Source organism: Rhipicephalus microplus, chromosome 5 (assembly GCF_043290135.1).
Source record: "Rhipicephalus microplus isolate Deutch F79 chromosome 5, USDA_Rmic, whole genome shotgun sequence".
Classification (NCBI taxonomy): domain Eukaryota; kingdom Metazoa; phylum Arthropoda; class Arachnida; order Ixodida; family Ixodidae; genus Rhipicephalus; species Rhipicephalus microplus.
The window spans coordinates 199093960-199108015 of NC_134704.1; the positions used below are offsets into that span (position 1 = coordinate 199093960).

At 42.2% G+C, this 14056-nt stretch overlaps 1 protein-coding gene across 2 annotated transcripts in view; it reads left to right on the top strand.

The window, feature by feature from the left end:
• The window catches only part of wts (serine/threonine-protein kinase warts), a 264916-nt gene that overhangs the window by 117879 nt on the left and 132981 nt on the right, over positions 1–14056 (top strand). For both annotated transcript variants that reach the window (XM_075896365.1, XM_037424377.2), the window contains one exon: positions 8395–8815. In XM_075896365.1, coding sequence (XP_075752480.1) covers positions 8395–8815 — 421 coding nt within the window. The remainder of the gene's footprint in view (positions 1–8394; positions 8816–14056) is intronic.

A 14056-nucleotide genomic window follows, 5' to 3' on the forward strand; every position in this document is an offset into this window, starting at 1 on the left:
CGAGTAGCAATAATGAACTTGGATTTTAAGGGCGGTCCTTGCTATCTCGACACGTATCAGTGCGGTTTAACAGGGAAGGGACTGTGTGAAAAGAGCACTTCTTTCTGGAGCGGATGTATTTGCTCACACCAGTGTTTTGTAGGAGTTCCGCTATATGTGATCCCAGGCTGCCAGCCTTACTTCTTATAACATTACCATTTTTTTGCTATCACGTTCATTGCATTGCATTCAACGCGCCATCGTGTTGCCAGAACTAATCGGCTAATCGCAAAAGCTACCAGCCTGCGAACTCGCTGCGCGGGGCAAGATCGAAGCGCATGACAAGTCGACCTTTGTAGGTTCGTTACCACCGTGGCCTCAGATAGTTTCGATCAGTGCGTAATCTGATATCATCTCGGTAGCGACGGCACGGTTGTCCGAAATTAAGAAAATGCACAGTTTTGCCACAAAAGGCGAAGCAATGAATGCGATAGCAACAACTTCGAATGTAACGCTGTGAACGGCAAGCAGATCGAAACGTACAGCGAACAAATGACGCTCGGAAACAACATACACAGGACAAGAGAAAACTAACGTTTACCACTCGACACAACGCGCTGTTTGAACAAAAACGAGGTGTGAAACGGGTGGTTGTGGTGGTTAGAGGATGAAGGAGGGACCTAATTTCTGCAGCATTAATCACAGGTATAGATATAGATATAAATACGAACAAGTGCCCCAATTGTTACTTCGCTGTTTGAAAAGTGCATTCTTTCTGCAAACGGTGCCTGTCCAGCAAGCGAAGTGATCTTTGTGCACCCGGCAACTAAACGCAATCATTCCGGATTCCGGTCAGAGTTGAAGGCCCGCGTGATTCTCACCACTGAAGGATAAGCATACGTGGGAGATAAGTGCACGTTAGCGCATTGTAACGAGCTGGGCGCCGAGCGCGGGCGTTTTTTTTTTTTTCCGTTTCTTTTTTGAGTTTTTATATACTGTATAGATACGTATACACATACGATGCATGACGGCGGCGACGGCAGAAAGCAAGGCAAAACTGTCCATATAGTTGCTATCACAATAATAAAAAAAAAAGCAAAGCTGAACATCCTCAGTGGCCACACCATGTGCGCACAGTGAAACTATGCACGCGCGCACAGCATCGAAAATGAAGAACGGATGACACGGACACAGACACGGATACCGCGGAAAACTATTCAGTAAAGTGCCTCCATATGCAGCGCGGCCCCGCATAGGCGACGCTAACTAAGAGCGTGGCACTGCCAACGCGCAAAAGTAGTTTTTTTTTTTTTTAATTTTGACTTGGAGGGGGCACACCGACGCATGCGCCCGTGGCGGCATGAAAGGCGGCATTGCCGAAGCTCGTAGGGTGCAGGTTGGCCCGCCTGCCGGCTTCGCGCTCAATCACTAAATCGAGCGCAATAACGAGCGCTCGCTGTCGCAGTGCGCGCCGCCGCCACTTCATGCTTTGTCGGCAGTGGGGCAGCCGCGGAAAATGCATGCTCATACCAAAATGCCAAAATGCGGAGCAAAATTCCTGGATTATATGTGGAGAAAATTCGTTATATCACGGTTGTCTCCCGCTGTTACTTTGTTACGTAGAGGTTGCAAATACATGTGCTTCTATGGAGTAATGGCGGAGAATAGAAAAACTTTGTTATATCGAGGAATTCGTTATATGGACGTTTGTTTTAAGCAGGTTTAACTGTATACCACTCTATGAACAACGCTTCACACACACATAATTATTACAATGTACAGACCCGTGTCTATCTCGATCTCTGCCCAACTTTTGCTTATATTCCCTTAGCCTACCATTCAGTCTCCATTTGTTCTTTGGGTAAGTAACGTAGTGTATCAATTCCAGTTTTCTTGTAGCAAGGTTTACATTGGGCAGCTGGAGCGATGTGAATTATGCCCCGATATCATGGCCACATGAAAACCATGCACTTTGCAGATCATGCCACCATAAGATGTGTAGTACAATAAAAGCTCGTTTATCCAAACCTCGTTAACTCAGAAATTCAATTAACTCGGACTTTAGGCGCGGTCCCGGCAGAAGTGAGTATATTTCGGTGGGGTCAAATGAAAAAGGTTGTTGTGTCGCGCATTCAGAATGTGTCACACACCCTAAAGAAAATTGGCTGGAAATTCAAGGTGAATGTGCTTTTTTTCTGTACCACAAAAGCTAATGAGCATTTGCTAGTACTCAGACCCGTTAGCCAAGAGATCTGCAGAATGTGTGAAAAAGCGTCAGTCTTGGTTTGTTCTTTGGGTAAATAATCTGTATCGCTTTTTGTTTTCTCGTGGCAAGGTTTACATTAGGCAATCAGGAAATTGCCTTAAGGATAGGCTAAGGAAACATAAGCAAAAGTTGGGCAGATATTGGGATGGGCACATGTCTTGCATTGTAATGATTGTGGGAATGAAACGTAGTTCGAAGTGTGCACCATTGTATAAGCAAGGCACAGTGCCTATTTGACTTGAGGTCGAGTGGGGTCATCTCCTGGTGGGGCAGATATTGGGATGGGCACATGTCTTGCATTGTAATGATTGTGGGAATGAAACGTAGTTCGAAGTGTGCACCATTGTATAAGCAAGGCACAGTGCCTATTTGACTTGAGGTCGAGTGGGGTCATCTCCTGGTGGTAACTGACTGAAGCTCGCTTAGTTTGGATTGCTTCATTTGTCGTCTGCTTGCCACATAAGGCTAGCATATGTGCATACGTCATGCTAGCCTCTCCTGCTCTGTCAGCACAAGTCTAACTGCTTGTACATTTTCCTAGCACGCTCTACAGACACATTTTACCGTGTTCGGCTGTATATGCACTGCAATAAGATTAGTTCGTGCACTTGACGAGGGTGCGGTGTATCGTCATTGTACACTTCGTTTGCCGGGACCGTTTCGGTGTATATGCTGCTTCGTAGTTGAAGCTCATTGTAAAGTGCACATGTCATCGCCGTATACATGAGAAATACTAAATACTGTGTCAATGCAATGTCTTTGCGACTCAGTGATAAGCAAAGTCTTGCATTGTTGTTAGGTGTCTAAATGTGGCGCTGTTGTTTATGGGCCATGCGACAAGCTTTAATTGTGCTTGAGATGATGATGATGATGATGATGAATAAACTTTATTTAATTAGCAGAAAAATTCTCCTCCCCTTTCAAGTGTGTGTGCGTGTGGGGGGGGGGGGGAAGGACCCAACCTAGGATAACATTGTTTTATTGTATGGTCCAAGTCCCACTATATTAAAATATTTCTCTCAAATCAATTCTGACACCTCAATACTTATGGCGAATTCCACCCGTGGAGCGGAAGCAAGTTTTCTTGCTCCGCAACCGAGAATCTGAATTCCACTGGTAGATTCAGAGCTAGTTTGCACTTTCTACTGGCAGATTCGGAGCAAACCACTCCGCCTTGCAGGGACTAGTTTCACTGAAAATCTGAGAATGCGTTGCCTTCATTTCCGGTACAGTTGAGCAGCTAGGTTGTCTTCTGCTGTTTTTTTTAGGCGGTGTTCGTTTAGTCACCCTGTGCACTTGTTTACATTCCTAAAATGGCGTCGTTTCAACTCTTCCGGACGTGCTGCTGCTGGTTTAGTCTGCGCTTGGAGCGACAGCGAAAGCACTAGTTCTGCTACATAGCAGCAGCAAGGGCGTCGAGCCGTACGCGCTATACGAAGTGATGTATAAGGCAATGTTTCCTGGCCAGTCGTGTGCACGGCCGACGATAATTGGCTACGACGACGAAGTCTCTGGTACTGGTTTAGTGATGCATGCGTAAACAACTTCCGGAGCGATCCGGGTGCTCGCTCCAGTATTTCGGCAGCCACTTCAGAACTACCAGTGGAATTGGGCATGCGATTAAATTGTACCTTAGAAAGAACAGAAAATTGAGTGTCACTGAGGCCGTCAAACTTGAGTCGCCATGTGTGCTTTGAAGATTTGGCAAAATTTATATGAACACCAGTGTGTCTAGATCTCAGTTCATTTTAAAGAATCTTAATAGTCAAAGTTATTCCAGACGACGTGCCTCAGTCATGCCGTATAACTTCGCGCAACACTGCATGTTTATTTTTTTTTGCATTATCTCGAGCGCTGTTGTGTTGTCTGTAGAAGCCGACATTATTCACATGGAAAAAAAAAAAAAACTTTTTTCACATTAAATAACCGATTGTTCAATATATCACTGTCATGCCGATAATCGTTTGAAAAAAGCCGTAAACTTTTTATGCTGTCATTAGAGTAAAAATAAGTGCACTAAAGCACTGTCAGCCACGTAGCTTTCCTGAATAGACTTATCGACTGTCTTGCATTCATTTCGTGAAGAACTGATTTAGAAAAATTGTGGATGCATAGTGTCAGTTATACCAGCTCTATTTCCTCTATACCAGTCCATTCGACTCCGCAGTTGCTACCTGTCCTAAGTAGGCATATTCCTTTACAACTTCCAGCGTCTCTCCACCTACGGCAAAATGCTGTTTTCTTCCGTGACTGATGCACATTACTTTAGTTTTGTGCATAATAATTTTAAATCCTACTTTTCTGCTTTCTGTGTCCAGTTCAGTAATCATGAGCGGTAATTGATCCCCTGAGTTACTCATCAAGGCAATGTAATCAGGGAATAGCAGGCGAATGAGATACTCTCCATTAACTCTTATCCCTAACGCATCCTAATGTAGGGTCTTGAATACCTTCTGTAAACACGCGGTGAATAGCATTGGAAAGATTGTGTCTTCCTGCCTTACACCCTTCTTCATTGAGATTCTGTTGTTTTCTTTATGGAGAACTATGGTGGCTGTGGATCCTCCGTACATTACTGCCAGTATGTTTATGTAGCGTTCTTCGATGCCCTGATTCCGTAGTGCCTGCATTACTGCTGATGTCTCGACGGAGTCAAACGCCTTTTAGTAATCTATGAAAGCTATGTATAGGGGTTGGTTTCAGCGCATTTCTCTATTATTTGATTAATAGTATGATTATGGTCTATTGTGGAGTAGCCAGTATCATATCCTGCTTGGTCCTTTGGTTGATTGAACTCAAATATCGCCTAAATTTTATTAGCTATTACTTTTGTAAATAGTTTGTAGAGAATGGACCGTAAGCTGATAGGCCTGAATTTTCCTGTTCTTGACGTCGTCTCTTTTCTCATGGATTAAGATGATGTTGGCATTCTTACAAGATTCTGGTACCCTTTCCGTCACAAGGCACTTTGTATATAAGGTGGCCAGTTTTTCTAACACAATTTCTCTACCTTTTTTCAGGAGGTCTGTTGTTACCTTATCCTCACCAGCGGCTTTGCCTTTTTGAATTTTTTTTAAGGCTTTCCTTACTTCCCCTGTCGTTACTGCCGCTTTTCACAGCTTGCTCAATTTTTTCCATGTTATACCTCCTGATGTTAGCTACCTTACGCCTATTGATTAACTTCAAAAGTTCCACTGGCTCTATTTTGTCGGTTGCATTTGAAGCTTTCATGGTTTGTCGTCTTTTAATTAGATATTTTCTTTCCGGAGATAGTTCGCCAGTTTTCTGCTTAGTGACTATACCTCCAACTTCAATTGCACACTCTTTGATGGTACTATTAAGATTATTGTTCATTGTGTCAACACTAATGTTGGTTATTTCGTTTAGTGCCTGGAATTGATTCTGAAGCAATACTCTGAATTCCTGTATTTTCCCTCTTACTGCCAGTTCATTCATTGGCTTCTTGCGTATCAGATTCTGTCCTTGCTTTTTGAAATCTAGGTGAATACGAGCTCTTACCATTCTATAGTCACTGCATCGGATCTTGCCAACTACTTCTAAATCATGTACAATGCCTGGGTGTACACACAAAATGAAGTCTATTTCATTTTTAGTTTCGCCATTAAGACTTCGTCACGTCCACTTACGGTTGGCCCGTTTTCTGGAAAAGGTACTCATAATTCGTAAGTTATTGCATTCTGCGAACTCTACTAATAAGTCCCCTCTGGCATTTCTAGAGCTGATGCCATATTCCCCCACTGCATGGTCTCCAGCCTGGTTATTGCCTATTTTGACATTAAAGTTGCGCCTTAAGAATAGTATACAGTGTCTTAACTTTATTAATGGCTGACTCTATGTCTTCATAGAAGCGTTCGACCAAATGATCATCATGGCTCAATGTAGGTATGTAGGCCTGTACCACCTTCATCTTGTACCTTTTGCTGAACTTAATTATGACACTTTCCACCCCCTCACTGATGCTATGGTATTCCTCTATGTTGCCAGCGATATTCTTGTGTATGAGAAACCTTACTCCTAGTTCTTTTCTGTTAGCTAATCCACGGTAGCATAGGACGTGTCCATTTTTCACCACTCTATAAGCCTCACGTGTTCTCCTAACTTCGCTGAGCCCTATTACATCCCATTGAACACCCTCTAATTCCTCGAATGGGACAGCTAGACTAGTCTTACTAGATAGCGTTCTAGTGTTAAATGTAGCCAAGTTCAGATTTCAATGTCTGCCTGTCGGTACCCAGGGATTCGTAGCACGCTCCGCTGTGTCACAGGTCTGACTGCCGCCTTGAACAGTTGCTTCACAGCTGCTGGGGACTGAGAGCCAAAGGTTAATTGCTGTGTTCAAGAGATTGTGGCCAGGTACTGCTCCAGGGTGGCCAATCCTGCATTTCGGTCAGAAAGTCACCAGTAAGGCCGCACCCCAGACCTCTGTATTTATCAACTATTCCTTCCTCACGCATTTTAAGTAGATGTATGATTGGGAATGGTTCGACATCTCTATTCAAACCAGATTTTCTCATGGCATGCTAGGCTGCTGCGCTATCTCAAAGTAGGGGGATCTGTTGCACTTTCTTAGCAATGTAGAAAACCACCTGACCGCCTATCAAGTCCCAACTTCACCTGACAAAGAGCTTGCCTCAACTTTTTTTCTTAACTGCTTAAAAATATAATCCCCCCCCCCCCCCCCCCCCCAAAAAAAAACACCCTGCATAGTTTCTAATTTCTGACCTTGCGAGCTTAGGCTTCCCGATTAGTGCCTTGAACGAACCTCTTTCTCAAACGTTTCTTTTCTCCTAACTTTTTCCTGTCTCGCTTGATATTGACATTGTTGGTTTCAGAATGTCCGCTGTCAGAATGTCCACAAAATGTTAGCCAAGTAACATAAAACAATGGATGAGAAGGTAAGGAGTGAATTATTTCTAGTTCTAGAAAGCGGGGAAAGGAAAAAAAAAAGAAAAGAAACTTAGTAAAAAAGCAATGTCGTGTTCACTTCACTCACCACAAAACGTCGGCTTGAATTCCTAGACTCCGAGGACTCTTGTCACCCACTCTCACACACAACAGTAAGTCCATAGAGTATGTATGTGCATTTTAAACGAAGGAGGGCCACTCAATGCAACCTGTTGCCGTTGCGTTGAGTGTGGCACACTCATTTTCTGCCGGCTGCCGTCACGTAGCACGTGATCTCATCACAAGCCGGCAGCTGTCCAATAATCTCTCGCATGCCATCTAAAGGCATAAAGGCCAAACACCATAAGTGCGAAATTGCATACGACAATGACAAGGGACGAAACAGGACGTTCGCATGGTGCATCGCCTGGTCCTTTTCGCGTGATCGCTTGGTTTTTCAGATTTAGAAACCGTTGCCCATCGCCCAAAAGTGCCGAGCTCAAAATGCCGGAACAGTATGTACATGACTGATACGACTCCTGTCGTATCAGTCATGTTCTCCATGTGCCGCGAAACCACGACCTCCTCTCCGCCCTAGTCACGTGTGCACAACGAAAAAATGACAATGTTTATGCTGGTGCATATAAAAAAAAAGTGCTACAAGGCAATAATAAACATCTTTAGTTGCAATGTGTTAGAACCCATTTTATTTTTACATTGCATAGCGTAAACTATGCAGCATTTTTGTTGCGCGTAGGCGGCCTGATAGCAGAAACTGTGGAGTTCGCTAGCCGAAGTGTTTGCGTGAGAGAGGTTTGCCTGCAAAAGTGACCGCGTAAACGTGATCTACGTCGTGTTGTTGCTCTCGCGTGCATTTTTGCGGTTATGGGCGTTTCACTTTGAGTCTGCCAGAACGAGACCCTAGTTACGAATGAAGGAAAAAAGGGCTGGTTTGCTTTGTTAGACATATTGGTAATGAGAACTGGCAGACAGTTATGACAAAGAAAGTATAGGGTATGTTATTAGAAGTGAATGTAATGTAAGTATGGAAAAAGAAATGTGAACGAAAAGATACATACCAACTGAGCTACCACGGCAGCTATCCTCTGTCCACTCTATGTATGTATGTGCATTTAAACATAACTCCGTTGAATACGAACAATATTTAGTGGTCATGGCCCCTCTGATGAATGTTGTGGGTCGGTTCTGAGCACCCAAATGGTAAACGAGCTTGTGTCGCCCAGGACACAAACCAGCTGTATGCCATGAAGACCCTGAGCAAGGAAGATGTGCTCAAGCGCAACCAGGTGGCGCACGTCAAGGCCGAGCGAGACATCCTGGCCGAGGCGGACAACGAGTGGGTCGTCAAGCTCTACTACTCGTTTCAGGATGAGCGCAACCTGTACTTTGTGATGGACTATATCCCGGGTGGGGACCTGATGTCCCTGCTCATCCGGCTAGGCGTCTTCGAGGAGCACCTGGCACGCTTCTACATTGCTGAACTGGTGCTGGCCCTGGAGAGTGTGCACAAGCTGGGATTCATCCACCGCGACATCAAGCCGGACAATGTGCTCATTGACCGCGACGGACACATCAAGCTCACCGACTTCGGACTCTGTACGGGCTTTCGATGGACACACAACTCCAAGTACTACCAGAAGAATGGTAGGCCCTTACTATTCAAATCAAGCCCCGCCCCCCCTGTTGCGACCTCGAGCTAGCAGTGTTGTAAATAAGTAGGCTGTGCCCTCCAGATTATTTTTGTTTGCAGTAAACTGTTCTTAAAAGAGTAGACTTTTCTAAAATGTTATGGTGCATGCATGGGTGACATTACACAGTAAAAGCTGATTGATTTGTGTGCTTAGTTCAGTTTAAATGTACACAATGAGAAAAGGAGTGAATGTACTCCTAGAACCATCTGCAAACTCTTGATATACTCAGTTGAGATGCTGAATAATATGTGAATATTATGTGTTCAGTATATTATAAACTCAATGCAAAAAATAATGACGATAACAAATAAATAATAAGTAATAATAAATAAATTCCCATAAGCGAGCCACCTATTAGTCTTTTGTTAAGATGAATGTTTGCTATAATGCTGGAGCTTCTGCATCAATTTCTATTTAAAGACACTTAAGTATATGGAGTGGAATATGGAGTGCTCCTCAGATGATTTTTCACACGATATTGATAATGAATCACCATATTTCCAGCTCTTCACAAGAGCTCCTTGATGCTAGAAGAAAATGCTTGAATGTAAATGCAAATTAGCTGCCCCAAAGTGCTTCAAGATCTTTGATTGATCTCATTGAGAGAATACAGAACCGAGCGGCAAGGTTCGTCATAAGGCGGTATGAACGAAGCGACAGCTGTACTGAAATGAAAGACGTGCTGGGAAGGGAGGTGCTGTCTTTTCGCAATAAAAAATTACACTTGAAAATGTTATTTCAGATATGCCACTAAAGGACTAGCATTAACAAAGACAAGTGCCTCATGCCACCGCATCATCTGTCCAAAAGATGTGATGATCCCTTTAAAATTCAAGAATACCGGACTAGAAGGAACCTATATGCTAATTCTTTCTTTTTGTAGAGTGAAATCATTTCTCTTGTGACCAAGTGTGGTGTAATATCGATGATTTATTTTTTCCCAAGCTGTAACCCCTCTGCATACACGCCTTATGGCACAGCAGGGTACTTCTGAATAAATAAATAAATACTAAATGAATACAAAATATGGAAGCTTTTACTGTTATAAAGTGTTCCAAAATGGAAATTTCACTGCGCCTAAATTACTCTATATCAAAAGTTCTCCATAGCATTAGCCTTTGTTATGTAATTAACTCTTTTGTAATCAATTTCTATTGTTTTTTTAGAAGTGTGATGCTTTTCTCCCTTCCCCCCTCTTTTTTTTTTTTTCAGACTTCATATGTCGTTTTGCTTATACGTTGTTTTTATTCAGGCTAGATAGGGCCCATAGTAAGTAAAAGGGCAGTGCACTTCATGGCTGGATAATGCCACTAAAGCTGAACGGCCACCTCATTCTGTATAATGAAGTCTATTTCCTCTTTATTCCAAAGACTGTTTCAGTGTTACGTCCATTCTAAGATAATTGAAATGTGTACTAGTCCACACAAGCTGCTATAATTTTTTTTTTTGAGCACCTAGAATGCTACAGACCGTGTCGAGTTACAAAGGCTGTTTATTTTTTCTGGTCCCGTTCATCGACTTCGGTTTGCCAGTAACCACTTTGGAGGTTGATTGAGGAAAAGTACTTTGCTCGCCTCAGTACACGTCTGTCGCGGTGTATGGTATTCACCATAGCAGGTTTCTGAAATGAAAAAGGACGAAGTAGGCGTTCTCGGTAGCACACGCTCGTAAACATTTGATAAAGGGACAAGCAACTCACATTATACACAATATACAACACAATACTCGCATTGTGCACAATAAGTAGATATGTAGTGGTATGTATAAATTCAATTGACAGTTAACAAAAGAAGGCAAAGTCAATGCACGCCCATCATCGTTGGTACCGGCCCGGAACACCAGCAGCGTCTTGAGACGTGCTCCTTGTCCTTGGTAGTTGAGTCGGGACTGGAGGTTCCGCTGGGAATCTGGTAACCAGGTGGTGTGTTGCGATGTTCAGGTGTGCTGTTGGGCTGCCCGACTGAGAACTGCAATCCACAGTGTATATCATTTATAATGTGCAGAACTGGTTACAATGCGGTCTTTTTCGTTTCTCGTTTCCTCTTCCATAGAAACCCATGTATATGCATACCGTTTATTGAGTAGTCCCTCAAGGTGAAAGACGGGTTATGATGCAGTTGCTGGAAAATCTTTCTGACAAACGCGGTAGAGTGCACGTCTGCAAGAAAACACGCCAGGGGTGCTGCTGGGGAACGAGCGACGAGGTCGTTTTGGTGGAGGAGGAGGCGCGAAGTGAACGAACAAAGGGTGTGGAGAAGAAAAGAAAAAAAGACCCGGGCATGCTGTGCAGGCTCGCCGCGTCGCCGACGCGGCTTCCCAGCCAACCATGTAATGTCCAGTACACATCAAATAAATATCAACCATATGATATTTTTATCTTCAATGAATGTCTACAAAAGTTAATTTAATATTTATACGATATCTAGAGGATGTCCATTTTGAACAGAGTTCACCTTCATATGATGTCCACACCAGTTCCACACACAATATTGATATAATATCGGCAATATTAGTACAATATTTGGAGAATGTCTATTTTGACGAGAGTCAACATCCATAGATTGTCCTCAGCAGTTCTACAGATAACATTGGTATATATCAAACGACACTTATTTTTAGGTGCAGCGACGCACATATGCATACTATCTGGGGTTTTATGTCCCAGAACTACAATACGAATGAGAAACACCGTAGTGGAGGGCTCCGGAAATTTTAACCATGTGGTGTTCTTTAACGTGCACCGCCATTGCAGAGAACACGTACCTCTACCATAACGCCTCCAACGAAATGCGACTGCCGCGGCCGGCATTGAATCCGTGACCTTTGGGTGAGCAGTTGAGAACCCTGATCACTGTTCCACTGAGATGGACAGACGTGCATGAAATCGCACCATATGCTACAAAATAATTTTTTTTATTTCTTTTTTCAATTTTTATTTTTTTAATTTTTATTGTAAATGTGCATTATTTTTCTTCTATATTCATTACGTTACATTACATTGAAGTTTATTTCTTTCTGATACAGAAAGAGGAGTAAGAGCTAAAGGCCGTATTGCCTGACAGAGGCTCCTACTCCCATGCGCATTCGGCATGCGTGTACATGTTTGCATGCGATGCAAGTATACAAACAATAGAGGAACCAGAAAAATCATAACATGCATGTACATAATCGTCACTGCAAATAAAGCATTACAGATAGACATCATACATGAAAACTCTTCATGAAAACAAACATATTATACAGACACTCCAAGATTATGTAGCTATACGCATTAAATTGTGAACTTTCAAATTGTAGCACAAACTGTATTTGCGGTACACGTAGAAAATTAGACAGATATATTTTATTGATAAGTTATCGTGGAATGTAACAGAAAGTTCTTTATAAATTTTTTAAAGCGGGGTGCATGAAAATCTATATGATGTTCAACAATGTTCAATAACCGGGGTACTTGATACTCAAGGTCCTGACGCCCGTAGTTAGTTCGCATAAGTGGTGGCATTCTCGTTTGGTGGCGTAATTTATATCGAGGGGGAGAAACAGGCAGGCTACTAACATGGAGCCTGTGCTTTTTTATGTGCAAAAGTAATCTATAATAGTAGATTTGATTTGCTCTGATTAACGAGTGTTTCTCAAAAAGATTGTGTGTGGGTAAATCTCGCGGTCTACCGTGATAGTTTTTGAAAATTCGCATTGCCCTTTTTTGCAGTTTTATTAATTTGTTGTAATTTTTTGCAGTTATTGTTCCCCATATTAATGCACAATAGCTAAGTTTTGAGTGAAAGAGGGCGTAGTACATTGCCTTCTTTAGTGTTAGTGGTATAAGACTACTAATTTTATACATAGAGCCTACTACTTTACTGAGGTTGCTGCTGAGTTTATTGATATGATCGTCCCAAGAGAGGTTTTCTTGAAACCACACCCCCAAAAACTTTTGCGTTGATAGCTGTTCTATCTGCTCTCCTTTAAATAAAACAGTAATCTTGTCAGGCATTGGCTTATTTATCGGTTTAAATATTATATACTTAGTTTTGCTGACATTTAATTGAAGTATGTTTAACTTCAGCAAGTCAGATAATAAATCTGAATAGTCATTTTCTTTTTCAATCTGTTGTAGGGATGAATTTGAAAAGAAAAGATTAGTGTCATCCGCATACATGACTATGTTCGGTGTAGGTGAAATGCTTGGGAGGTCATTGATATACATGTTAAATAATACCGGGCCAAGTATTGATCCCTGCGGTACGCCACTCTGTACTCTAAGATATGGAGAGGTCACCTGATTAAGTGAAACATACTGAAAACGATCCGTTAAGTAGCTTCGCATGAGATCTAACGTTGTACCGCGTATCCCATAGCTATGAAGTTTAGATAACAGTATTTCATGATTCACACTGTCGAACGCTTTACGGAGGTCAAGGAATAAACCAACCGTGTATAAACGATTTTCAATGTTTTGTAGTATTGGATGTTTTATTTTGAGGAGTGCATCCTCACATGACTTATTTTTCCGAAATCCATACTGAGATGTACTAATTATAGCATACTTATTTGGAAAAACCTTCCAGTCGTGAATTAATAACAGCCTCAAAAAGTTTTGAGAAGAGTGGTAGTATTGAAATAGGTCAGAAATTGTTTACAGAATTGTCTGCACCCCCTTTGTGAATTGGAGAGACACGGGCTATTTTAAGTTTGCTTGGAAAAATTCCGCATTCGAACATTCTATTGATAATATGGGCTAGGACTGTAGATATGATATCCGATACATATTTTATGGGAGATGCCAGTATACCGTCAAATCCTGCAGCTGCATTGCATTTAAAACTACTGATTACCTTTTCAACTTCACCTGCAGTCGTAGGAAATAATACAAAAGAATTTGGCACAGATTGTTTCGTTACAGTTGTCTTACATACTCGGGATTTTCAACGGAATTGCTGTTACAGCATTCAAAAAAGTGAGTATTTAGGGCACTGGCAGCTTCACCGTCTCTAAGAGCACCATTTACCGAAGATATTCGTACGTTTTCACAAGTAGCATTCGCTCCATACAACTTCTTAATTTCTTGCCAAATTTTTCTTCGATTCGTATATGTACGCGAGAAAACCCTTTCGTAATATTTTTCCTTCGCTTTTCTTAGCTCTGAATTTACTTGATTACGATAAGTCTTAAATTCGGCTAATTGGTTAATATT